This window comes from Leuresthes tenuis, unplaced genomic scaffold (assembly GCF_036924035.1).
Source record: "Leuresthes tenuis unplaced genomic scaffold, fLeuTen1.0.hap1 SCAF_17, whole genome shotgun sequence".
Taxonomy (NCBI): Eukaryota; Metazoa; Chordata; class Actinopteri; order Atheriniformes; family Atherinopsidae; genus Leuresthes; species Leuresthes tenuis.
In genome coordinates, this window is record NW_027325371.1 from 21,638,671 (window position 1) to 21,664,519 (window position 25,849).

General features: G+C 41.3%; 1 protein-coding gene across 17 annotated transcripts in view; it reads left to right on the forward strand.

Annotated features, from left to right (window-relative positions):
- nfixb (nuclear factor I/Xb) overlaps positions 1 to 25,849 on the forward strand; it is a 147,484-nt gene that overhangs the window by 113,569 nt on the left and 8,066 nt on the right. For 6 of the 17 annotated variants that reach the window (XM_072368267.1, XM_072368269.1, XM_072368271.1 and 3 more), the window contains 9 exons: positions 221 to 295; positions 1,607 to 1,727; positions 1,972 to 2,007; positions 2,607 to 2,737; positions 6,291 to 6,365; positions 13,762 to 13,890; positions 19,006 to 19,181; positions 20,764 to 20,911; positions 24,140 to 24,231. In XM_072368267.1, the coding sequence (XP_072224368.1) occupies positions 221 to 295; positions 1,607 to 1,727; positions 1,972 to 2,007; positions 2,607 to 2,737; positions 6,291 to 6,365; positions 13,762 to 13,890; positions 19,006 to 19,181; positions 20,764 to 20,911; positions 24,140 to 24,231 (983 nt within the window). The remainder of the gene's footprint in view (positions 1 to 220; positions 296 to 1,606; positions 1,728 to 1,971; positions 2,008 to 2,606; positions 2,738 to 6,290; positions 6,366 to 13,761; positions 13,891 to 19,005; positions 19,182 to 20,763; positions 20,912 to 24,139; positions 24,232 to 25,849) is intronic. The other 11 variants (XM_072368272.1, XM_072368268.1, XM_072368279.1 and 8 more) reach the window with 9 other exon arrangements.

A 25,849-nucleotide genomic window follows, 5' to 3' on the forward strand; every position in this document is an offset into this window, starting at 1 on the left:
TATCTTATAGAAAACACATGGCTCCCCTGGATGACACCGACCAGCAGTGTGTGAAGCCTTTCCACACATCTGTTTTTCAGCTCGCTCTCTGTGTCTGTGTGTGTACCAAGTGTGTCCTCTCATATGTTTGTGAAATGTAGCGCATGTTTTGGGACATGGACCGACCCTGCAGTCCTCGCTCACACACTCTTTTTTTTCTTATTCTCTGTCTTTTACCCAGGCCACTTGAGTTTCCAGGACTGCTTCGTGACTTCAGGGGTGTGGAACGTAGCCGAGTTGGTCCGCGTGTCGCAGAGTGAGTCAATGCTGTAATTTCAAATGTCAATCACTGTCACTGCCTCATTGTTACTTTGTTGTAACGCTGAAATGGTAAATGGTCTGCATTCATTAACCAAACACCACATTTTTTATGTGAAAAGAGGACGCACGAGCAGGAGTTTTAAACTGAGTATCAAAGTTATGCCGGTCTATGGTAAGCCATGGATGCTGTTGCTTCGTTGTGCCCAGCTGAGTGTTCATGTTCATTTATCTGGCGCCTCCAAAGCAGTCCTGATCCTTACTGTGCCAACCTGAGTGCTGTTCCAATTACTACAGTAGATTCAGTCTTTGCTGTGCAATGCTTAGTTGATACAGTTCAGAGGAAACTGGTTTCTCCTTTGGTCTCTTGGTTGAATTAGCCCTCAACACTAGCTTACTGTGTTGTTTGGCTGTTAAAGTTAGCTGGCAGCCTTTGCGTTTGGCTGCATGCGCTGAAACATTTCTGCTCCATTAGTGTTGTATATGTGGCTACCGAGGAGCCTCCAGCAGATGGTTCCTCAAAACCACTGTAAGATAAATTTGTTTGTCTGACCTGTACACACACACATGATGGGGAATGACGGACTTTATGGTAAGAGAGCTGAACTTTTCTCATCACTCTGTGCGAGTCCAAGGCGACGTAATGTGGAAGAATCGTGGGGATATCTTTGATTGTGGCTACAAACGGTGGTCTTAGATCAGACAGTAAAAGTGATTTAAACTAAGAAGCAAATCTGATTGAGTTGTGGCATCAAGTGCCTTATCTTTATGACAGGCAATGACTATGCAAAGAGGGACGCTGCACGGAAGGAAAAGACAGTGGGTAGTAAACTATTAAACAGAATAATGTGATATCTTTACTTACGTTATCTCATACGTGTCACGCAGCCAACTATGATTCAGCTGGTGTTATCATTGTACAGTCTGCACCTATCAGATATGATGTTCAAGATCAACAGACGCCTGTGGCTTTCAGTCAACTTGTACAACTGCTAAATCCACAAAATGTGGAGCTGTCCAGTGACCGAGTTGATGGATGGGGGTTGAAGGTTTCCTTGGCCAGTCTGTGATTTTTCAAAAGTGATATATTGTCCTGGTAACCGGAAGTGGCTGAATGAAAGATGCCAATCTTAAAGGATAAATTTTACGAGATATTGGCCATCTTCTGGAGACCTTGACCGAGTAACTGTGACATCCCAAGAGAATGATCATCTTAAATGAAACTAGTCATGACAACGTACAGTATGACAGTATTAGACATTTGGTGTTGTTCGTCTATGTGACGCATCTTTGCGTTTGAAATCCTCAGCTCCAGTGGCCACAGCAACAGGCCCCAACTTCTCTCTGGCAGACCTGGACAGCCCTGGCTATTACAACATCAACCAGGTGACCCTGGGACGGCGCTCCATCACCTCCACCCCTTCCACCAGGTACCCACATGTCAAACACTCTTATAGCTAGCATATTCTGTACTAATATTCCTCATTTCTTAACCTCTTTGATGTATTCTTTATGCTTAGCTTGCTCTTCTTTCTGATTGTGGTCTTTCTTTCTCCCTTTTTTCTTCCTCATCACTAATCCTTCTCATTCCCAATCATTTTCCCACCAATCTGTTTGTGTCTTTGGTGTCTGTTTTCCCCCCTTGCTCCCTCTCCTGCTCATCTTACGCTGCAGGACTGAAATGGAGCTTTATGCAAGTCTCCCACGGAGGTAGTTACACTTTCTGCTGAATATTTCCCTTGATACTAATGTAACACAGGCCCCTGCACAATACTCGAGCAAAAGCCACACACGCATGTTGTCGCACAAATACACAGGCGCTGTACGTTCACAACCGCCGTTATTTTTATTGGTCACAGATGTTAGATGCTATAAGAATTGCAAACTCGCACAACAATGCGTTCCAGCAGCCCCCAGAACTTGGTTTGTAGCATGAGGCTGCTTTGGGCCACTATAGACACCGCGTGCTAAAATAATTCTAGCCTAATTCTCGTCTTACTGACTCCAGTTGCGTTGCTTTGTCCCCTCTGGCTGTAACTTAATATGAAAACAAAACACGGAACAGAACCTTGACTTTTTGAATTTTTATTACTCTTGATTTTTACGGAGAGTCATGCCTGACTCCAGGGGAAATAAGCACCCACATCTGTCCTCAAATGTCCCACAAATGATATGTGTACATATATTAGAGTCCCACATACCAATTAGTAAGTTTGTTTCACAAACCCAGGCTCGCAACTTTAACAAAATACAGATCAGATTGTTCACAAAATCCAGACATCCTTTTAACTCCTTCCTTTTTTCCTCAGCTCCAACAAGCGCAAGTCCATTGACGACAGCGAGATGGAGAGCCCAGTAGATGATGTCTTCTACTCAGGCCGTTCCCCTGCGGCTGGCAGCAGCTCTCAGTCCAGCGGTTGGCCTAATGATGTGGATGCAGGTACTCCCGCTTCAACTGCTCCATTATATTCTGCACGCAAATGCCTCTCCAGGAGCTGGGCTGAGGTCTACATCAATCTGGGCTCAAAAATTTGACTGATTTGTATTGAAAGTCCCACTAATACCACTCCACTAAATCTCCATAGGATCCCAATGACTTCTCATTTAATTCTAAGTCCCTCCAGTCACTATGAAGTCCAGATCAGTTTTCTTTGGCCTTGAGGTAATAGTTTGACATTTTTGTCAATGCAGTTATTTGCTGCAGATTGGCACCGCTTTCGTGTATCTGTGTTAAATATGAAGCTAGCACTGAGTGGTTAGCTTAGCTTACCGGTTGTAAACGGGGGGAAATGATAGTCCTAGTTTTGTCCATCAGTCCCAAATTCACCTAAAAAATCAATCACGCCATGAAGTTTTCCAAAAAATACATTATTTAGATATAGCCAGCACCTGGCTGTGCAAAGCTAAGCTAATCGTCTTTCGCTGATCATGGCAGCTGTAGTTCAGGATCTAAGGTTATCATGTCGAGGTACCCTTGGACAAGATATTTACCCTAAATTGCCCTCCAGTGTGTTCCTCACTTGTAAGTCATTTGGATAAAAGGATTGGCTGAATGAATGTAAAGAATAACAAATTGTAATAGTATTTGCCAGAAATGTCAAACTTTCCTTTTGAATCTTAATTTCATACAAAACTTCAATTGAACCAGAATCCAAAGCTCACCTCTCCCCCCCTCACTCAGCCTTGCCTCTGTGCTGCATTGACCCATCTCTTCATTACTTTACCCCCCACCCACCCCCACCCAATCATCCTTACCATCTTTCATACACAACTTCTATGCCTGTATCTAATAAGACTCCATCACACATAACAAGCCTGCCCGATGTAAAGGGACAGCAAGTTTGTCACTGCCAGGTCTCAGCATCTTTTGTCATGTGAAGCCACTTTACTCAAAATGGATAACAGCACATTTTCTTAATTTCTCTTAGAAGCATACAGTGCTAGTCTGGCTTTTATTGGCAGAGGTTTTGTAAAGTTTTGTTCCTTTGTCCACTGAAACATCCAACCTCTCTAGTGCAATGTAGGTTAATGAAATATAATGATATAGAAACAACTCTGGGCATTGTCTGTAAAATTAGATCTAAATGCCAATTTTTCAGGTTTAACATTTTATATCAGCTCCTCATCTCTGTTAGGATGGTACTGAGGCAAAATTTTTACCCATATCTAGGGATTCCATTAGTTCGATCTGAAGCTATCCGAATACCTACTATGTAAACGAGTAAAATTGTGTGAACTAGCCCTCAAATCAGACCACAATTAAGTTGAGTCTACTGACTGTTTGTTGTCTGAGTTTTGGCAGATCTCTGTTTTTGCTCCACTAGTTTGTATGGCATTAGTGCTAACATCCATTTAGCTTGATTTCAGAATTGTATTGCTATCATGGAAGATGGTTAAAGCCACAAACTTGTACATAAAGATATCTCACAAAAGCTCTATAGGCTAATTTTTACTTAAATATCCATTCCTGTTGCTCTGAATGATTTTTTAAGTAACTTCTATCAGGTCATTAAAATCACTGACAAGCTACAGTAATGTCCTGATAGACATAGAAATAGACAGATGAAATTTTAAGGATTTTAACATCCTTAAAACATATTTAAAGATGTTTTGGGAAATATAATGATCTACTTTTTTACAGAGAGTTAGCTAAATAGAATGATACCACTTAATTTTATTATAGTAAATATAAAGCTAGCGGAAAGAGCCATTTAGCTAGCTTTGTACAACTATTGGAACCGATGGGAAACAGCTAGCTAGCTTAAAGCTAAAATGTGATGTTTTCTTTAGAAAATGAGATGCGTCATGATGATCAGTCAGCTTAAGCAGTGTTAGTAAGTTAATATCGGGATTTTTACCCAACAAAGCCACCAGTTGTTTCCAGTCCTTCTAAACCATGCTAAGCTAACAGGTTCCTGACAGGTGATTGTATAATTAATGTAATGGAGCAGTTAATAAACGTTAGCCACACTAACCATGTCATCCAGTTTTGAATTTAATTTCCAGTTAAGAAATAAGTTTATGTTAAGAAATAAAATTGGTAACTTCACATGTCTGCCCTATTCTTATTTAGACTGTTAAGAAACAACAATGGCAGACTAGTGTAGAGTTATATTTATATATATTATCTTTAGATCAATTTAAAGAGGTACTGGCATGTTGGCAACCCCTCTGTACATGTACCAAAAGCTGTTTAATAATGATACGTATTTTAACATAAACACATACATAATGATAAGTTTGTATCAATTAAAATTAGCTTTTTTTTTTACATAAATCAGTGACACAGGTGAGAACAAGAAGGGTCTGGAGTGCTGCTAAATTTGCAAATCAATGTGCATTATGAAAGAGTGAACGTTAACAGTTTAATTGTTTTTGTTTAGATGAGTTTTTAACAGATTGTAGTTAGTGGTGGTGTTGGAGGAACTGAATCGCCAGTGTGCATCGAAGAGATGCTCCTGATTTAGAAATCCCATCTGGAAATCTCCAGGAACACGATCCTCCTGTCTAAGATTAGTACCACACCCAGCCACTTTTTATCAGAATGCAGTAGTATCCATTGTTATCTCATTAGCTCCATTGTTAGGAAGAGTTTGAGTTGTGCTAACATGCTAAAGTTTCTGCAGCCTGCGCAAGCTATTCACTATAGTTATAGTTTTCACTATAGTTTTTATGGAATTGTGTGTATTTTCGACAAACTAGCAAAGTTGACCAATTCACTGGATCATAGAATAAAATTTTATCATTTTAAAGGCATTTTTGTAGTGTTGCTCAAAACTGAACAAAAAAAGTCTTTGAGTAGTTACTCAAGTGAATGGCCGGAGCTTAGCATAGTACAAAGGCCGAAAGTAGGGAGAAACAGCTGACAGCTAGCTGTTTCACTTGTTTTCAGCCTTTGTGCCAGTTTAACCAACTGCTGGCTGCTTTATGCTTTAGAGGGGTACCAGTCCTCTCATCTGAACCATGTGATGTCACTTATTTCACAAAGGTTAGAATTGTTTTTTCCCATCATTCCAGATTCCTTCTTAGTTTCACCATTCACATCCCTCTCTGTTGTCTACTTCAGTGTCACAGGCAAGCAGCCCCAGTGTAACCCCACCCATTTTCTTCCGAAACCATAACCGCTCTCTCTTTGGCTTACAGCGCTTTTAAACATCACGATGGGTATCTTCATCAAATGTATTTGCAATGTGACTTCATGTCTATCTCTTGGGTGTAGTATTTGACTAAAGGGATTTTGTTAAATTGCCGGATTTCATGTCTGTTTATAACGGCACTCCCACCTACATGCTGCTTTTTAATATTGCCAGCAGTAATGATGTAACTGTTTTATAAGCACTTGCTGCACTCTATATTATAAAATTCCCCTATTGCCCATTATTTAACCACCCCTATTTCTCCGTTTCTTTTCACCTCTTTCTGTGTGTCTGTCTTTTTCTCTCCTCCCCTCTTCCATTGTTAACTCTTCCCTTCTCCCCTGTTTGGCCTTTCAGTGCAGCACCATTTGGCCAGTGTGCAGGAGAGGAAGATTAAGCATGAGAGCGATGGAGTGCAGTTTCCTTACCATGGTTAGAACATTAAACATTATACTGTGTACATGTATACATGCTCTACTTCCACTCACACCACCCTCAACTTGTGTACATTTCTGTTTGTTTGTACTTCCTGTGAGCTCTCAGAGCTCCTCTGCTTTTTCCATCCGTTCTCTCTCTTCTCCTCTCCTCTCCCCTCTCTAGTGTCTTGTTCTCTGGCTATGCTGCTGCTGGGTGGGGTTGTGTTTCTACCAGATGTCTGCTGTTGTCCATTGTGGATTCACCAAAGCCTTTTGGTTGCCCAGTAGCTCCATAACATCCACTGTCTGTCTGCGTAAAAGATGTTAAGAATCTGTGAAAGATATCAGATTTGTAGCAGGATAAAGTCACCGCTAGTGCATTGTTACCATCTCTAGATACTCTGTTACCAATGTACAGTCTATTGTAAATGTGTAATGATATTGTGTAACAAGTCATGTGAAAAAGATTGTATGTATCAGGACATAATAGAAATAAATAATCTAGTGCTTACCAAGTCTTGAAATAAGGCAAATACAACCTCAGATAAACAAGAATACATGAAATATTATGCTGTTTCAATCTTTATTCAACAAAAATTAAGCCAAAATGCAAAAGTGGTATGTGGAAATCTTAAGTCCACTCCATGTCTCGGTAGCCTTTAGAGCAGGGATGGCCACATCCGGTCCTCAAGGGCCGCTGTCCTGCAGGTTTTAGATGTTTCCCTGTTTCAACACACCTGATTCAGATCAATGCATCATTAGCAGACTTGTGCAGAACTTAACTATATTTTGAAGATATCTATTTCATCTAAGTCAGGTGTGTTGAAGCAGGGAAACATCTAAAATCTGCAGGACAGCGGCCCTCGAGGACTGGGTTTGGAAGTCCCTGCTGTAGAGCCACGTTTTGCTGTGTAAACTTGAAATAGTCATGTCCTTTGTCATATTGCCGTGGAGGAATTTTGGCTCATTCTTAAAATGTTGCTTCGATTCATTGAGGTTTGCAGGTCTGGACTTTGACCGGAACATTGCAACACCTTGATTCTTGATTCTTGTATTGTTTCCCAAATTGATGGGCAGCAACAATTGCTTATCTAAGATCATTGCTGATGTCTTTCCTCCTTGGCATTGCGTTAATACACACCTGAATGCTCCAGAGCAGCAAACTGCCAAAACTTCTGCTTTCATAGAGGTGCTCACACCTGCTGATGATCGGTTAATCATGTAAATTTGATCCACAGCACCTGGCTGCTTCGTACACCTCATAATTCCTGTGGAAGCAGTGAGGGATAATTAGTTTTTCACACATATTTCATGGTTTTTTTTTACTTATCTGAGGTTGTATTTGCCTAATTTCTATTATGTCCTGATAAGTAAAACTTTAAATTCAGAGGTTCATGTCCAAAATCCACATTGTTGTGACACGATTTGAATACTTTCTGAGTTGAAGGGAATTTGTCAGAAACATTCAGCCAAGTGATACTATTTAGTTGTAATCTTGTTGTTGAATCCAGAAAGAGAGAGTAAGGGATGGAAGGCACACAGAGTGAGCAGTAATTTGAATGAGATTTCATCACATCATCCAGCCGGTCGTTTAGACAGAGCTGCTGAGTGCTGTCCCACCCGCTGTAGGCCTGACTCATCCATCTCTGAAAGTCAGCGCAGGTAGAACAACACAGGACTCAAACAAACACAACTCAGGTGTGTCATCAGTGCACAAGGGGCCGACTGTCTCAAAGACATGCTTACTCACTAACACGCACAGTCAGAAATGTCATGCAGGCACGTGCGCAGAAAAGTCAATTTAAGCTCTTCCTCTGATTTACATTCACACACACATAAACACACTCCCCAGTCTGGAGAGGAGCAGTGTTCCGGTCCAGATGGCACCTCCATGTGTCTACAGCGAAGGGAGCTACTGGGTTACAGCAGACATCTGTTCTGGTGATGGTGGTGGTGGTGTTGGGAGTGAGAGATGAGGAAAGGAGAAGTGGGGGCGGAGGACAGGAGGAGGGGAGGAAGAGGAAGGAAAGGGGAGGGCCTCCGCCTCTGCCTGCTCCAGAGGTGATTCTCTACCTGAATGAAAAGCTCTGAGGCATAGCAGGTGATCATGTAATTCATCATTAAGTTTGCTGTCTCCTGCTTAGCTCTGCTCTGTTCTCTCCTCTTATGTGCTCACTCCTGCTGCTCTGTGGTGGGAAAACCTGCTTCTCAGTGAGGGAAGAAGGCTTTGTTTCCCCATCTACTGGTGATTTTGACAGAAAATGGAGGCAGATTTTTTTGTTTTTAATGAGTGCTGATGCAGTTCTGGAATGTGTATCGTTGCTTCTCGCTCACCTGAAAGAAGAGAATGTCAGCTCCTTTTCTCTCTGTTGCCTGTGTGTGTTCTTGGGCACATATTCGTGGACCAGTTCTGTAACAGTTTGTGTGGTCGCCAGCTTGTTAGCGTGGCAACACTACGGGGTCATGGGAGCAATTGGCTGCCAGGCTGCTTGTGCAGTGTGCCAGGAGCAGGACATAGAAATAATGAAGAACAAACAACTCTGTATGTGTCTGTGTATAAGGAGAGATTCACACACATGCACACACCCACCCTCAAACGCACTCACAGATTACGGGATAGATCAGAGTAACTTCTGTTGGCTTTATCAGACAAAGCTTTCACTGGGCATCTGGGCCTCATTTGCTGCTCCTCATTGAGAAACCGCATATTACCAGATATTTTACAAAGATAGTGACTAATTAGGGAATATCACAGGGACTAAAAACAATATGTATAATGTAAGGCTGTTTATGCATGATAAGCTGGTTATAATTGACGTTGGGATGTGGTGGCGCTCAGTCATCTCTGTATGGACCACAGAGGAATTGGAAGCAAGCATACTATGTGGAAGTGATTTAATGTTGCGAGCATGTTGGGATTCATTTTACTTGTTTATGATGGTCTGATCAAAGTAGCTAAATGCCACTTGGAAATAATGCATTTTCATGTCATTCTGTATGAAGAAAGTTGGGGAATTCAGAAGTGATATTAACTGAAAAAAGAAATGTTCATATTAAGTCTTTAATATCGTTCAAGCTCCCAAAACATTGGATCCTACATTTCCCACAGAGTAACATATATTTTCTTTTTTTCCACCAAATGTTCACTTTTTTTAATACCTTCACAGCTCCAGGAAGTAATGCAGGCTTTCTCTTCTCTTAAATCCAAGTCCACATGACCCTGATTACATCACAGTGACATCATCAAAGTTAAGAAATATTTACAGAACTCATCCCTGGGGTGTGGAATGCAATATAAAGCAGTGCTCACATGTTAAGAGTAGGGCCGTTTCAGTACATGGTACTGACAGTAACCATGGTGTGAAAAACTTAAATACTGATTTTGTTTTGATAATATACACATGATATGATGGTTTGTGAATGTGTTTCAGTTGCTGGCAGTTGATGTTTGGCCATATGGCTCTATTGTTCTGCAGTTCATCCGGTTCCCTTTCCATTATATACAGTGTGTGAAATTCTTTATACAGAAAAGACAATACAATAGATGAAGTTACAATAAAGTTGAAAATGAATTTCCTTTTTAACATTTTTGCTGTTCACTGTTTTTTACTAATCGCTTTACTTTAAACTTTTCTATATTTTACTGTCCACAAAAAGTATTTTTAAAAAAAGGTCTGCTCCTTGTTACAAATATACCGAGCCTCCTGTGTAAAATCAGTAGAGTGCCTTTTACAGTGTTGCTTACACACTAATGCATCAAACACTGATCAGCCATAACATTATGACCACTGACAGGTGAAGTAAGAACATTGATTATCTTTTCACAGTGGCACCTGGGAGTGGGTGAGATATATCGATTAGCAAGTGAACATTCAGTCCTTGAAGTTGATAACTTGGAAAAATGAGCAAATATTTATTTTAGATATAGAAGCTTTGACAAGGGCCAAATTGTGATGCTGTAAAAATTGATGGAGCATTGCTTGAGGATATCAATGTGTTTACGGTATTGATCATTCAGGATTTTATGGATCGGCTACTACTTGGTTTGAGATACCACCAAGTAGATCTCTCCTTTCAGAGATCTAATGGAGTCCAAACCTCATAGGGTAAATGTATTTGGGATGCACAATATTGAATTTTTTCCAGTATCCAAAATGTTCCAGCTAATTTTGGGTAGGGTTGCAAAATTCCGTGAATTTTCACATTTTTAAACTTTCCATTGGAATTAATGGGTATTTACTGAAATTAAAGATAATAAACCGGATTTTTTTAAATTGAGGGTTGAGAGCTTAGGTAAATGTAACAAAAAATATATAGTGTAGTGGTATGATTGCTACCTTTTGTGTGGGAGACCTGGGTTCAAATCCCCTGCGTGAAAGGTATTACCTCCAGTAGGGGTCTTAAGCAAGGCCCCTCTGCCTACCTGTAAGTCGCTTTGGATAAAAGCGTCTGCCAAATGCATAAACATAAACACACCCTAAATCCATTGTGCATTCCTCCATCACATGCAGAGATGATTTCTAGAATTCTGAGTTACTAAAACAACTCTTTTGAGCCAGCAACACAGACTAATGAAGCCACACATTTCAGCCAAAAGACGACATAAATTCAAGTAAGTTTTTATTATATTATGAAGTAGATATATTTGATCTATGGTGTTAGAGTTTAACTAGCAACTATTAAAATGAAAATGTATTTATACAGTAGCTAGCTAACAGGCGAACCAGATATGCTAAACGTAAGCTAGCTAGCACCAGTTCATTAAAGAGGCTTATCTTGGTGCTAGCTCCCACAAATACGATGCTGCTTCTTCTGCCACATGGTACAGTTTTCTGTAACCATACAACCATACAAAATTTTATGCAAAAGGCATTTCACACCAGCTAATGTTGATGTTTATGGGTAAATTATCCAATTTGGAATCTTTCCAAAATACCTGAACCAAAGTTTGTGAAAATTTGCCCAGAGTTTCCCGCTCCTTTGCAACCCGTATTTTGACCCATTATCAAGCCTCTTCTGTAGAAGAATTAAAATATCTGCTCTTATTGTGAGGGCTCAAATTTCGAGTCACTGAGGAAAAATGGAAAAATAGATTTAATCTACACATAAAACATACCATATTTATCTTAATGTAAACTTTTGGAGCAAAACTGCAGACTTAATCTAATTTGAATGCGTTTTGATGATCGTCTCTCAGCAACAGCTCCAAACTTTATCTGTGTCGATTTGAGTCCATTACTTCTTTTTGTAATTAACATTTGCCTTTTCTTAGATTTTATGTTCAAACATAAAATATCAACAACAGTTGAATGAATTGTCATCATATTGTGCTTACAGTTAACTCACTGACTGTAATATACTACCAAGCAAGCTCACAAACCAGAATAGAATATAACCACATTGATTAAATCTTATTTTTGTCGTTTTAAGTTGATTTGTTTAGAATATTTGGTGAAATATATATTAGTGTCCTCCCACGTTCACATGGAATGACGTGCATGGTCGAACATAAGTGCCGGCACCCACCTTTTTCTATACTTATCAATGCCCACACAGCACAGCTGCACCCACGGTGCATATGAGCATTGTGGGTAAATGGTGATAAAACATTTCCCAGCGTAGCATTTAAAAAAAAGAAAAAAAGAAGGCTTTTCAGAAATCTGCTGGTTGACTTTAAATACTGTGCTCATAAAATCTATTTCCACATCTCTCTGGGCCTTGTTGAAATTACCCACATCTTTATTTGACTGTGTTTGTTTTATATGTGTGAATATTGTGCCGTTTAGTAGTTTACGGGCCTCTTGCTCGCCAAGCTTGTTTATCACTGTATCCCTTCAACCAAATCTGAGACAAACAAAATAGGAGCTCAGTATGTTCCAGAGAAAAGTAACAAGGTCTGTGTCCATGCTGATGCACTTTTCTATACTTTCTTCAGTACTTGTTATTCTCTGTTTTGTTGATTTTCTTTTGCAGAGTTTTATTTCAGCGAATATTCAACATTGCGGTTCCCGGCAGAGGTCAGATACACCATTTGGCGCTCTTCCTCAAACCCAGAAAGTCTAAATTGTGCCTTTTGGATTACCATACATCAAAATAAATTCCCTCAGCACCCACCACACAAGGCCTTGATCACAGAAGAGAGCCTCTTTTATCTGTGGCTCTCACACTTTGGCCATGTTTCTGGTCCACTGGTGAGCCGGGCCTATACTTAATGTGCCTGTTTTTTCTTTTTCTTTTTTACCAAACCAAGGGATATTTCATGGAGGACTTCAACCTTAGCCGACATTTATAGACTGAGGGGGACACTTTAATATGTTTGTCTATGTGTGCCGGCCATGCCGTCACTGCTCCTCTCCTGCTTAACTTCTTCCATCTTTCTGCAGCTCTCCCACCAAGCCTTCACTGGCAGTGTGCCCAGTGCTTGCCACCCAGCCTGAACAGCTTGTGTGACTGAGTGTGTATGTGTGTGTGAGAGAGAGAAAGCTAGTTCAAGCACTTTAAATGAAATACTGCAGTAGCATTAAATGCCTGACTGTCAGATATGCAGAAGGACACGACATCAGAGGATCCATTGATGTGTGTTTTGGCGTGCTCCGCTGCAGCTATATGTAGTAGCACAGGCTGTGCTGGCATTAGACTGAAAACACAGTCTGCCCCAGATATGAGGCCATCCAGGATCCCATTCATTCTGAAGAGGCATCCTGACAAGTTCACTGAGTAGGCTGGTTGGCATGTTTGTTAACGGTGTTCCTGAATCTCTCTGTAGCTGCGCTGGGCTCAGAGAACATTGTGTTTTGTTAGAATTAGGATAGTTTGAATCTCAAAAAAGAGACAGGTTTCAGCTTAGAGGTTTGCTCTGTGAGAACAAGCGGATTTGCTGTGAGGATTTGTTGTGTTATTAATATGCTCAATGATGACCACAGTTGGATCGCCATGGCATTTCCCAGCTCTCCTCTGTCCTGACGCTGTGCCCCTGGCCTCTTGACATTCCCCAACCCAACCACCCCTTCCCCCCTCTCCTCCGTCACCTCCCTTCACACTGAACCCCTGCTGCTTCAAAACATGGCCTCTCGCTGGACCCTACCCTCGACCCCTCCTCAATCTGACGGACATAGTACAGCCCGCCAACTGTACACATACATAGAGCATTTGGACAGAAAAATTGTGAGATCCCATCTATATGTTAAGCAAATCAAACAAATCAATGAATGAATCGATCGATCAATCCATTGATTTCAGTCAGTCATAATCATCTGATTCTTGTAATCAAATTTAAGGAGTCTGATAAATTAAACAATTTATTTCTTATCTATTTATTTCTTTATTTAAGTAGAGTCGAAGTAAGAAAAGCAGCCATGTTTGATTAAAACCTGGTCTCTGTTCTGCCATTTTGTTGATCCCCTTTTTGCCAGGACTCTCATCGCCTGGTTCTCATAAGAAGCTGGGGAAATTCGATTTCAGCGCCCTGTCCTCCCAGACGAGGTCCCCCCGCATGGCGTTCACCCACCACCCACTGCCAATGCTGGCGGGAGTGAGACCAGGTGAGACCAACCCAGCTCCCGATCCCGCTGATCGCCACCCCCCAACCCTCCTCTTCCACTCCTCACCATCTCCTCCTACCCACTCCAACCCTTTTCAGGGATCCTGCCCCTTCCCCTCCTATGGCTTAGAGTTGGGAGCCTTGTCTTTGGGAGAGAAGAGCAGCTGGGAATTTAAAGCTGGCAGGGTGCTCTGTAGGTCTGTGCCTCCTCCTCTGCCTCCTCTTCTGACCCTGTAGGGTGCAGGTCATGCTGGTGATGGAGCTTTTAGGCAGTTTGTGTGTGGTGTCTGGATCTTTGGGCCTGTCTATTGGTGGATGGTTGATGCTTGAACATCTCTAAAGTTCAGACTTCTTCTTAAAGTAATAAGGTGGTTGCTGCTGCCTATCATGTCATTTTCTCTCTTCTCTAATTTTGAAACTCTACGTTTAAGGAATGAAAGGAGTATCGCTCATTTACTCCTACAGGAAACCTAATAAGCCAGTATTTGCATTTTTAAACAGAGGCATACTGACTGCTTGTGTGTATATACACACAAATCGGGGTTATGTATATATATGTATATACGTATATATATACATATATATACCCAATGTTTTTTATACTAACTAAACTGTGCACATCTACTGTTAAAGATCATTCCACCAATTTTACACCTAAAGTTTAGTTAACTTATGACAAGAAATACATCTATAATGTCTGCACAGGCTTTGATTAGAGCTATCCATAATGAATATAACAACCCTGATAATGTTATATAATACAGCCATCAAGGGTTCTGTCAGTTTGGGCATGACACTTAAAATAGTTTGTATGGCAGTCTGGTGGAATGTAGCCCCTCTGCTGCTTTGATTAGACCATTCTTTTTTTAATTAGTCTCTTATGAATTCCCCATACTTACTTACACTAAATCTCTGAGGGGCTCCTTTCACACTCCAAAAATCCCCGCTGCAACCAGGCAAAGTGGATTGTCTCTATAATCACTGTTGGTTTGTGGTGATACGATGAATTGCACTTTTGTTTGACTTAAATGGAAAATTAAGTGATCAAGGCCTTGAAATGGGTTTTGTAACCTCCCGGTTTGCCACAGGGTCCCATTATTTAATTAGATTACCACCCAGAAAACATATGACCATGTAATAATCCAGAAGGTTAATATTGTAAACATGACACTGAGTATAAAACGAGTCTGAGCTATTGAGTTATGGGTGCTCCGCATCCCAACAGCATGCTGATCCAGGCATGAGTCGTTGTACTTTATATCACAGTTCTGTATTGTTTCTTTTTAGTTCCTTCCAAATTTATGCTGACGGGTTTTTCTTTGTAGTGTGGCAACTCTAGATTTGAGAATGTCTTTATTCATACTGGCAAGAACCAGAGTACAGTAAGGCTCTGAGTCTGAGCTGCTGTGTCTACCAGCTGACTCTCCACAAGGCTGAAACAAGCTGCTCAGATATAAATCATCGCCAAAAAAGCCTCAAATATAAATCATAATCACTTCATTTTTTTCTAACCTCGGCACAGACAGATTTGGGGACTTTCTCTTCTTTTCATTTGTAAATTCAGCCAGTGAAGGAGCTCAGTGGAGATAATTACCCATGTGCTTTAGTTCTGTAGCAATGCTACATCAAAGGCTTTTTAAGCCACCGAGCAGATGTGAGGCTAAGGGGTTGACCACCATGTCATTAAACCCTCCTCTGCGGTTGTTGACAGACCCGTGCCTCTTGAGATGAAACTGCAGCAAATCTGATCTCCACACTTGTGCATATATACTCTACACATTCACACAACACACTCATATATACAATATCCCATCCTTGCCATGGCCAGTAGTTAGAATTTAAACGGTTTTGACTTGTTTCTCTCCACACAAACTTCAACAGTGTGCACACAGGGGTCTGTGCCATGCTAGCATGAAAGTGCTACAGCATCATCAGCATTGTTTTGCTCTGTCTGAAAGACGAGATCATTGAGATTCAGGCATAGGAGAAGTGGGATTGAGGAGCAAACTGGAACCAACAACTTACTGCAGTTATGGTGCCACATTCACCCAGCCTTCCTCGAAAGCCTCGAGAGCATTCGTCGTTGATCTTTCTGGAATACCGACCCCCCTTGTTGGTGAAAATGTTTTGCCATTTGCCGTTCAACAGGACCTTCTTGCACCCTTCAGGTGAAAAGCTGTAGCTCCAAGGCAATGGGCACCTATCTGAGACACTCATTTTCGGGGACATAGAATTGCTCAAGAGTCAGGACAAAACACCAGCTTCAGACATTAAATGTGCTTGGACTACTGCTGTTAGATGTGAGTAATTAGGCTAAAAGTTGTCTGGTTGAAATTATTTGCTAGAGATAATCAATAGCTTAAATATTTAATTGGATTAATTTAAAAATGGTTAAGAAATAGTTAATTAAAGGTTGAGGATAAACAGTAATATTGGTTTGCTATGATACATGTATGAATATTGGAAAAGATAATAGCAGTAATAATAGTAAGTTTGTGTAAATGAACAGAAGTTAAGGGAAAATGCTTCTGGTAGTTAGCAAAAAGTAACAGCTAAATGCTGAAATACCTACGGTCAAATGGTCAAAATAGTATATTTAGTATAATAAAAATATACTATAATATATAATATAATAAATAAATGTCAAACTAGTTAGTCAAAAGTAAAAAGTCAAAATAGTTTGCAAAATACTATTTATAGATGCTAAGGTAGTTAAAAGTTACATCTAAGTTGTGAAATGACGAAAAGACATTGCTTAATTGTAAATAGAATTAGGTAAATATAGTAAATAAATGCTACACTAGTTGAAAGTAATAGCAATAGTTTAAATAGTTTTTTAAAGTATGATTTAAGTATGCTAATTTCTGAAATAGCTTAAAGTTAAAGCTAAATTATTTTAAACAATTAGTTGAACACAAGAAACAAATACTATACTAGTTAGTTCATAGTATTGTAAATAGTTTACATCTTCAACTAAATCTAGTTTATAAATGCTAAGATTCTTTGTGAAAAGATGGCTAAATTGTTTAAAAGATTTGTTAAATATAACGAATAAACTTTATACTAGTTATTTAAATGTGTTAAAAACTGTTTTGATAGTTTATACACTATGACTCATAAAAGTTAGTTAGCTCAAAGTAATGAAATGGTGAAATAGCTTGTAAATAGCTAGTAAAGATCATTGCTAAATTGTTAAAAGGACTAAATTAATGTAATGAATAAATGTTACGCTAGTTAGTTTAAAGTAATTGTTTATATAAAGTGGAGTTTATAAGTGTTAAGATAACTAGCTAAATGTAACTTATAAATGGGTGTATTATCCAGCTGCTGCCACTTGTACATTGAACATAGAACACGGTTTGACCTAAACTCTGACAGTCTAAATGAATATCAAGTGACCTATATTACATTCATTTCAAATGAATGCATCTTTGATGGATGGTATGGAAGGATACCTGGGTTAGTCTGACAAGGAGGTGGGGGCAGACCAAACAAAACAGGATGGAAATCATAGCTTAAAGCTTCAGATACAGTTGCTCTTGCTGCCTCGCGTATCCCTCACTCATGCGTCGGTTGTGCATTATGTAGCTGCAGTATGTAGATGACCAGCAGGTGGTGTGTAAGCTTACGATTTTTTTGTATCATCAGTTTCTCGTGCCGTGCTTGGTATAGGGGCCTCACATACCATGTGTGATATTGCAGCTGTTGCTTTTTCTGTTGTGAAAATGCTAACCTCTTTCATTCATCCCATATTTACCGTTTATCCGAGTGCTTCTCCTTACATCCTGTAAATCCAGTAGCAGCTTCTGGTCTTAGTGATCAGGTGTGTACCCCTTGTGGAATCTTCGGGTAACACACGGACTACACTGGAAAGTATGTGAGCAGTTACGCTGAGAACAGAGAAAGTTGCTTATGTCAACGCGAGGTGAAACGGAAAGTATATTATCAGCCTAAGAGGGAGATGAAAGTAGGGTAGGGATTCCTCTTGATCCTTTCTGTCCCCACCACTGCATCTCATCTCGAGCCCACCCCCATACCCCCTGCATTTGGCCCTCACCCAGTCTCTAATGGGATTAGTATGGGACTATAGGAGCAGGGAGACAGCTTCACTTAGGAGCAGGCAGCCTGGCATGGGAGCAAGGTGCTGCTGGGCTCAGAGGCATAGGCCCTTGTCTGGGGGGGTTAATGCAGCAGGGTTGGCACCCTGATGAAGTACACTCACACACAATGTATAAGATGCAGCAAGCACCAAAGAGTGTTGGCAGCCCACCATGGGCAGCTGGAGGTCTGGATGGGATTGGGTGGGTGTCAGACTGGCACAGCTAAGAAGAGGACAGGCTTTTAATACAAATCAAGGAGATTTAGTAATGGATATAGGTCTGACAGAGAGGGCTTTGTGTTGGGTGTGGAAGGGCTCAACCAACTGCGCCCCTCTCATCGCTCATATGTATATTCAGCTCGGTTTGGATCAAGTTTGTCTCTTTCGTTTTCCTCAATTAAAAAGCACAAAATTGCAGATTTCAAGCTCGAAAGCTATGTAACAGAAAAACATAAACTCAGATTTAAATGTATGTACAGATTAGTGCTGTCATAGAAACAACATCTGCGGTACAAAAAAAAAAATCTTTACCATGTGAATGCCAAATTGCATCAGTGCCAATGAATCACACCCTCAGAACAGCACAAAGGCGAGCAGGCATTGAGAGCGGCTAATTTAAGACAGGACTCAAAGATCTCTCAAATGTTTTGGATCGGAGATGAGGCGCTTGCTTTTACTGAATTTGTTCACATTGAAATGAGAGTGTTTGTTCAATCTGAATCGTGTTAGCCTAAGATGTTGTAAAGTCTGAGTTTGCATGTAGAAATGTGTGAGACTCTAAATCTCTTCCTAAGTAGATTTATGAGAGCAATCATGCAACATAACTAATGCCCACCAATGCCAATGTGTTGAACTCAGCTTTTCATGGAAAAATATTCCTTCATTGTTTCCATTCGTGATATTCTTGCTGTCATTCTTTAATCACCTGATTAATCTCTCCCATCTTCAATGTTTTTCTCTCGTCATTTCTATCTCTCTCTGCCTGTGTTTGTCTAAAACAAACATCTGTGTTTGCAGGGAGTCCCCGAGCTTCAGCCTCGACCTTGCACTTCCCGTCTCCCTCCATTATCCAGCAGTCTAGCCCCTACTTCACCCACCCAACCATCCGCTACCACCACCACCCTGGACAGGATCCCCTGAAGGAATTTGTGCAGTTTGTCTGTGCCGATGGCTCGGGGCAGGCCGCTGGACAGGTAAGGCTCACCAGCAGTGAGGAAAATAGCTACCCGAAGACTAACCTTAAATGCATAGAAACATATAGACATGTTCAACCTTTCATTAAGTTAGTCCTGAAGAATAATGTATGAAACTTATTAAAAGCAATAATAAAACAAGACAAAATATATTAGTGGAAAATGTGAGAAAGGGAGAAAACATTAGGCCATAATTATTAGCATTTTTCTACCTAAATGTGAAACTTAACCACTATTATATTCTTAATATTGAATTTTAAAAACCCATAGAATTCATAGTAATGAAAACAATCTGTCCAACTTTTTGAATATGGTTTACCAACGTAAAAATCCTGCGGTTTAAAGGCAGCAACCTTTGATATTAATGTACAGGCATGGCTCTTTTTTTTTATTTTGCTGCCTGACCTAACCTAATCTAATGGACATTTACCTAACTTTTGAAATTTTAGTTTAGAGTATGAACAGTTTACTTACACATTTGGGTTAGGGTTACTGGGCTGACATGCAGCATAGGGCCACAGGCCGGACTCCAACTGAGGACGGCTGCGACGGGGCAAAGAGCCTCTGTACACGGGCTGCCTGCTCATCCCAGTAAACTTTTAAAATTGCACCATGTGAACATTGTGGAAATGGCTTGTCTGCAATATTTAAATTTGAATGTATTCAGCAGTGGTTAAATTTCACATTTTTATTGTCTTGGTGTCCTTTTTTCCCCTCCGAATTCTAGAAAATGAGCACCAACTTGCTCTATTATTTTAAAGTTAAGTCGACTGAATATTTCGTTATATTAAGTGGATACGGGCCAAAGCTGCTTTAATGGTATGTGTCCGCCGACATTATAGAGACCAACACCATCAGCCACACAGGTGCAACACAATAAACATTTGTTCAGTCAGCTGGTCTAGAAATCTTTGTATTGTCTTGTCGTTGTCATTTTGCCGTTTCCTGTTTCAGACCCCGACGTTCCCCGCTCCTGCTCTGTTTATTTATTTTTTTACTTTTGCTCCACCCAACCCCTCAGAGGTTACAACCATCAGCACAAGAGTGAATCCGTCACGGCACGCTTCAGCCAAGCATATCCGCCCTGTGTTGTGTCATCGTGTTTCTGTTTTTTCATCTCTAGCTGTTCCGATTTTAGTTGGAGTTTGGTTGTTTGGTGCTGGTACCGTTGGTGGTGTTGTGATTGTGTAGACGAGTTTTCTCCCATGGTTTTGATTTCTTGCCATCTGCTGGATGAACCCAGTCAAATAATTTGCTCACCCCACCCCCCCACTCCACTCCACACCTCCTTCACCTGACACGGACCACCGCTGTGGAACCTCCAGCTCCAGGACTCACTCCCAATCAATCCTTGTGGTGACTATTATTTTCCACACCCTCATGACCGATGCCGTCCACATACATCATTTCTTTAGTTGTTGTTTCCCACCCCCTCCACTCCCTCTTTGCACCATCGCTCCCCGCTCCTCCCTTCGTCATGGATATTTTTTTGGACCCGGCCTCTCGAGCCGCGTCCTGTTTCCATTCCGTGTCTGCGGGTTGTCGCATGTCGCCCTCCTGACCCTATTTGTGTTGTCCGCAGCCAAACGGGAGCGGCCAGAGCAAAATGCCAGGCTCCTTCTTGCTGCCTCCACCTCCCCCAGTGGCCCGCCCAGTGCCCCTCCCCATGCCCGACTCTAAACCCAACAGCACGCCCCCTGACGGCGGACTCTCCTCGCCCGCATCTCCGTGTAAGTGACCCCACAGAGACCGTTCTCAAAAACAAAACCAACACAAAAAAATACAAGTCAGACAACCCCAACCCTCTCCAATAAAAAGACCCGTGTCATTGGTCCTCCTCAAACTTCGTGCCATCATTGTGTACCCAGCATCTATCTCACTTCCCTCTCCCTCTGGAAGGCTCTAGAATCAGCACAGAATGATGATACAAAGTGGAACACGTTAGAGTAAATGAAAGCTCCCAGAGGTTTGAGGATCTGTCAGTATGGACCTCTGTGGCACCCAGCATGGTTCTTTATTAGGAGTTTGAGTGGCTTCACTCGTTGAGGCCAGTTTGCGTGTTATGCCATGGAAGCAGCATCACCACTCCAGTTCTTCTCCTACTAAAGTCCTCCTCTCCTCCCCTGCTGGACTCATCGGCAAACCTTGTGAGATTTTGAATATTGATTGACTCTGACTTGCGAGGGGCACAAATTTAGGGCAGTTAATTTGTATGGACTCCAAAGCAAAAACTAGGACATTGGTGGAATAACTTTACTTATTTATTTATTTATTATTTCATTTTCAGCTGATTTTACTCTCAGATAGGATCATTAAGGTTGGCGAATGTTACAGAGGAAGAATAGGATGTGCATTTAAGGTTAAGTCTTTTTGATTAGTGATAAGAGGGGCACTGGATGGAGCACTTATTATGTTTTGTTCTTTTTTTAGCTCTCCCTCAAAGTTAGTGTTTTCATTTTATCCCCCAGTCAGCGTCTAAAAGTCTTTTATGTCTTTTGTATGTTATTCCAGTTCTTAGAAACACATGGATGTATACTGTATCTCCCTTCCTGTCTCTCTCATTCCTGTCCTTCCGACCCCTTCCTCCACACAAACAAACCCACACATGCACACAAGTCTGCACACTGCTTCCCCGAATCCTTCAGTGAGATTCACACTCTGGAGTCCGTGGGATACCTCAAACTGCCCTAAATTTGTCAGAGACGTTGATGCCAGTGGGTTTTAAATGTCCCTGACTGCTCCGTGGTGTTCGGATTCTGCTGTACCCAATCATTTCCAGCAGTGTTTATCTGCTGGATTTAATCACTTAAGGGGATCTGAGCTTGCATATCAGATTATGGCAGTCATTTCCACTGGGTTTTAATGACCCCAATGATATACTGTTACAATATTTTCTTAAGAGGTAAATTCGTTCACCTACAGTGATCCAGTAGATTTAATACACTCTATTATATGTTGACTCAGGAGTGTTTGTTACCTTTGTTTTCTTTACTAAATTAGACGAGACGATGGCTACGAACTTTAAAGGCACAAACTTTTGAGTGAAACTTTGAATGGTCAATAGTAGCAGCTGGTCAAATAAAATCACTCTGACAAAAACACTTTCACAGGCGACAGGTGTTCTGTGTGACTTTGCCCTTGTACCACAACGGAATCATATACAGTTGTGTGCAAAAGTCTTGAGCCACCCATCATTTCTTTATGCATTTCTAATGAAATATGAAATAGGTGCAGCAATATATTTACAAATGTGCAAAGACAAATGGAAATACAGTATGTGAGGCAAAAACAAGTTTTAACAAGTTTGAAAGTCAGCATTTGGTCTGAGCTCCTTTATTCTCCAACACAGCCTGAACCCTCTCCGACCCTCTTTTGTCATTTCTTTAAGGAGTCTTCAGGAACAGTTCTCCAGGCTTCTTGAAGGACATCCCAAAGCTCTTCTTTGGATGTTGGCTGCCTTTTGTTCCGTTCTCTGTCAGATGATCCCACACTGCTTCAATAATGTTGAGGTCCGGGCTCTGGGGAGGATTCATCCCTCCATAAGACCTGTTGCCACTGATTTTCAGTCCACTTCTTGTGTCATTTGGCATAGCTCAGCCTTTTCTCCCTGTTTCCCTTCCTTAAGAAGGGCTTCCTGACAGCCACCCTTCCATGGAGACCATTTCTGATAAGGCTTCAGTGAACAGTAGATGGATCAGCTGGAGGTCCAGATGCATCTCTCTGGCCCAATGTCAGGTCTTTGCTGGTTTTTCCTGCTTCTTAAGTGCATCACATTCAGATAATGTTCATCCGCTGCAAATAGTTTTTTTTTTTAGACCTGACACACAGTTTGTTCATTGTGTCCTTTCAATTTTGAGGACACGCTGCACACAATGCTGAGATATGTCATGTTTTCAGCTAACAGCTCTTTTTAGCTAACAGCTCTTTTCAGCTAACAGCTCGAGCTAACAGCTAACAGCTCTCATCTTGTTTTTACAAAAAAAAAAACTAGTTTATGCCTGTAAAACTATCTTTGGTATTTTTCATAGATGCAACTATGGAATAATGAACAAATGGTCTATCGTTGTGACAGACTGCTAGTAAGAAAGTGCCTTAAGATACATAGTAAATTTAGTTCTTTGCTAAGTTGTCTCTGCTGTGTAGACACAACACTGGTTTATCCCTTGAGTTCGGGGCATTTTTTCAGTATTCAGTGACTTAGCAACCAAAATAAACTAATTCCTCTGAAAATGGTCAGGTACAAGGACTGGACTGGAAATCAATTAAAAACCGTCTGGTGCCCAAAACAAACAAAAAAAAAAGACTTTGAAAGACCGAAGAAGACAGAAGAATTATTTGACAAGACCACTTTAAAACACTGAGAAAGAAATGAGAGGTGGCTCGAGACGTGCACAGAGCTGTACTCAAAATGCTCATCTTTCATTTTCATTTTGGCTTTTAGATGAGACGGACAAAAATATTCATAAACTGACTAAATATTTCTGTACAAATATATATGGTAAGTTTTAAATTTAGCTATGATATGTGGCATGTCATTTATTATATAGATATAGAACATATCCAACATTTGGAGTGGGTCAAAGTAAATATAGAATACAGTACATGTGTACTGTAGTTTTCCTATAATACATATTTTTAAATGTAATCTGGACAGATAATGTACAGATAATTCTACACAAATTTAATTGAACTTTGAGGTGTTGGTGGAAGGATTTTGTTAACTTTGGATTGAGCCAGGCTACTGTTAAGAAAAGGTAAGCTAAGCTGAAGGAATAGAAAGGAATAGAGCATTTAATTTAGCGTGAGAGTAGTATCTGTCTGCTCGTGTGCTCGACTTTCAACAAGTGAACCAGCTAAAGTACCAAAATGTCCCAACTTTTCTGTCAAGACTCCACAGGAAGTTGCAGTGCTTGCTATCTGAATGGTCACTGACTTCCTGCGTTGTTCTGTTTCCGTAGCATACTCCACGCCAGGCGCCACAGCTCCCAACAGGTTTGTCGGCATCGGATCACGGGACAACAACTTTCTGAACATCCCGCAGCAGACGCAGGTGAGGGTTCTGACAGCTTGTGTCTGGCTGGTCAAACTGGGCGAACTTATTAACCGTGTGGATGGAAGCCAAAGTATTTCTTATTCCCTCCCTCCCTGAAACCTGCTGCTGGGTTTTCTCCGCCTCTCTTCTTACACCAGCCCACAGCACACCATCAGTGCGTGCATTAGTACATCTGTATTTTACTCTTCATGTGTGTTTTACCACATGTGCTCAACTGTTTATTTGGCACATATGGAGCCTACCCTGAAGGCAGGAGGTCCTCTTTCCTCGCAGCCTCTTTTTCTCCCTCTCCTGCTACCTTTCCCCTCACTGCTCCACCCAGTCCCCTGCTTTTCTACTTCCCCGTCTCCATCTCTTTAGTTTAGTCGTACTCTGTTTGCTTCCCTCCCTCGTTTTACGTTTCTCTCATTTACTTTCTCCCTCTTCATCTTCCTTTTTCCTTCCCTTTGCCACTCTGCGCCTCGTTCATATGCTTCCTCCATTACCACCAGTACTTTTCCCATTAGTGTTCAACCACACCCGCCTGCAGCAAGCTCAGCACTGCTCCTCAACACATGGAAGCCATCTAAAACTACTCCAAGGATCCCCTCCCTTAGTTCTCTGCCCTCAGTTCACTCCTTCTGTCTCCCTTTACTCTTCTACTCCTCCATTTGTTTTACACCCCTCTTATCTCTGCTTCCTCTCTTTCTCCCTTCAGTCTTGTCCCTCTGCTACTTTGCCTGTCAGTTCTTCTTCCTGTTCTAATAGCAATACGCTGCATGTCCATTGGTACACTGACAGGAAACTTTTTCCAAGACCCGAGTGTATTTTCGCACAGAAACTCAGAAATTCTGAACTTTAAGAGAAAGTGTTTTGTTTTAATTTTAAGTTTTTTTTTTATCATAATTCTCTAAAATGTCCACAACAAAGATTAAAATAAAGTAAAAGACTGCTTACTGTTGAAAAAGCTTGTCAAAAGTGTCTACGTGGTGTCCACAGGTCAGATAGGAGAGACCTGAACTCTCGTAGCAGTGGGGTTATTGTGCCCTCTAGTGGCAGATGATGGGTTCCACAGCCAAGAGAGTGGAGAAACAAGATCCCAACAGTGCACTGAAAAAAGGGGAAATGGAGGGAACTGAGCAACAGAGAAACCGAGTTTCTGCCCATATAGAAGTCACGTCCTGGCCGTCTCGTTACCCCCAGCAACCAGACATGATGTCATAGCTAGTTGATCTTGAATTTGAGACGAGGTAGCTCGAGAGGGGGCCAGGAAAGAAAAGGGGGTGGTCACTGTCTGCTGCCAAGGATTTAGTGGGAGTGTTCACAGGAGATAGATGGATTGTGTGTGTTTGTAAGAGCATACACAGAAGGAGAGAAGCAGAGTAACTAAGAAGGGAGAAGTTACAATGCCCGAGGCCTGCTGGGACAGTGCCCAGGGGAGTAGGGTAGCTGAGAAGGGCAGGACGAGGGGGAGGGGTGGTATTCATGCGACCTGTTAGAGTCAGACAAAACAAAAGGCTGCTTCCCTAGAGGCGCGGAGTAGTTTCCAAGGCTTGACTTCTAGAATGTTGGCGCACTAGCCCCCAGTGCCAGATCCTGCAGGCCAAGCAGGGCAGCCAACAGCAGCGGCGGTGAC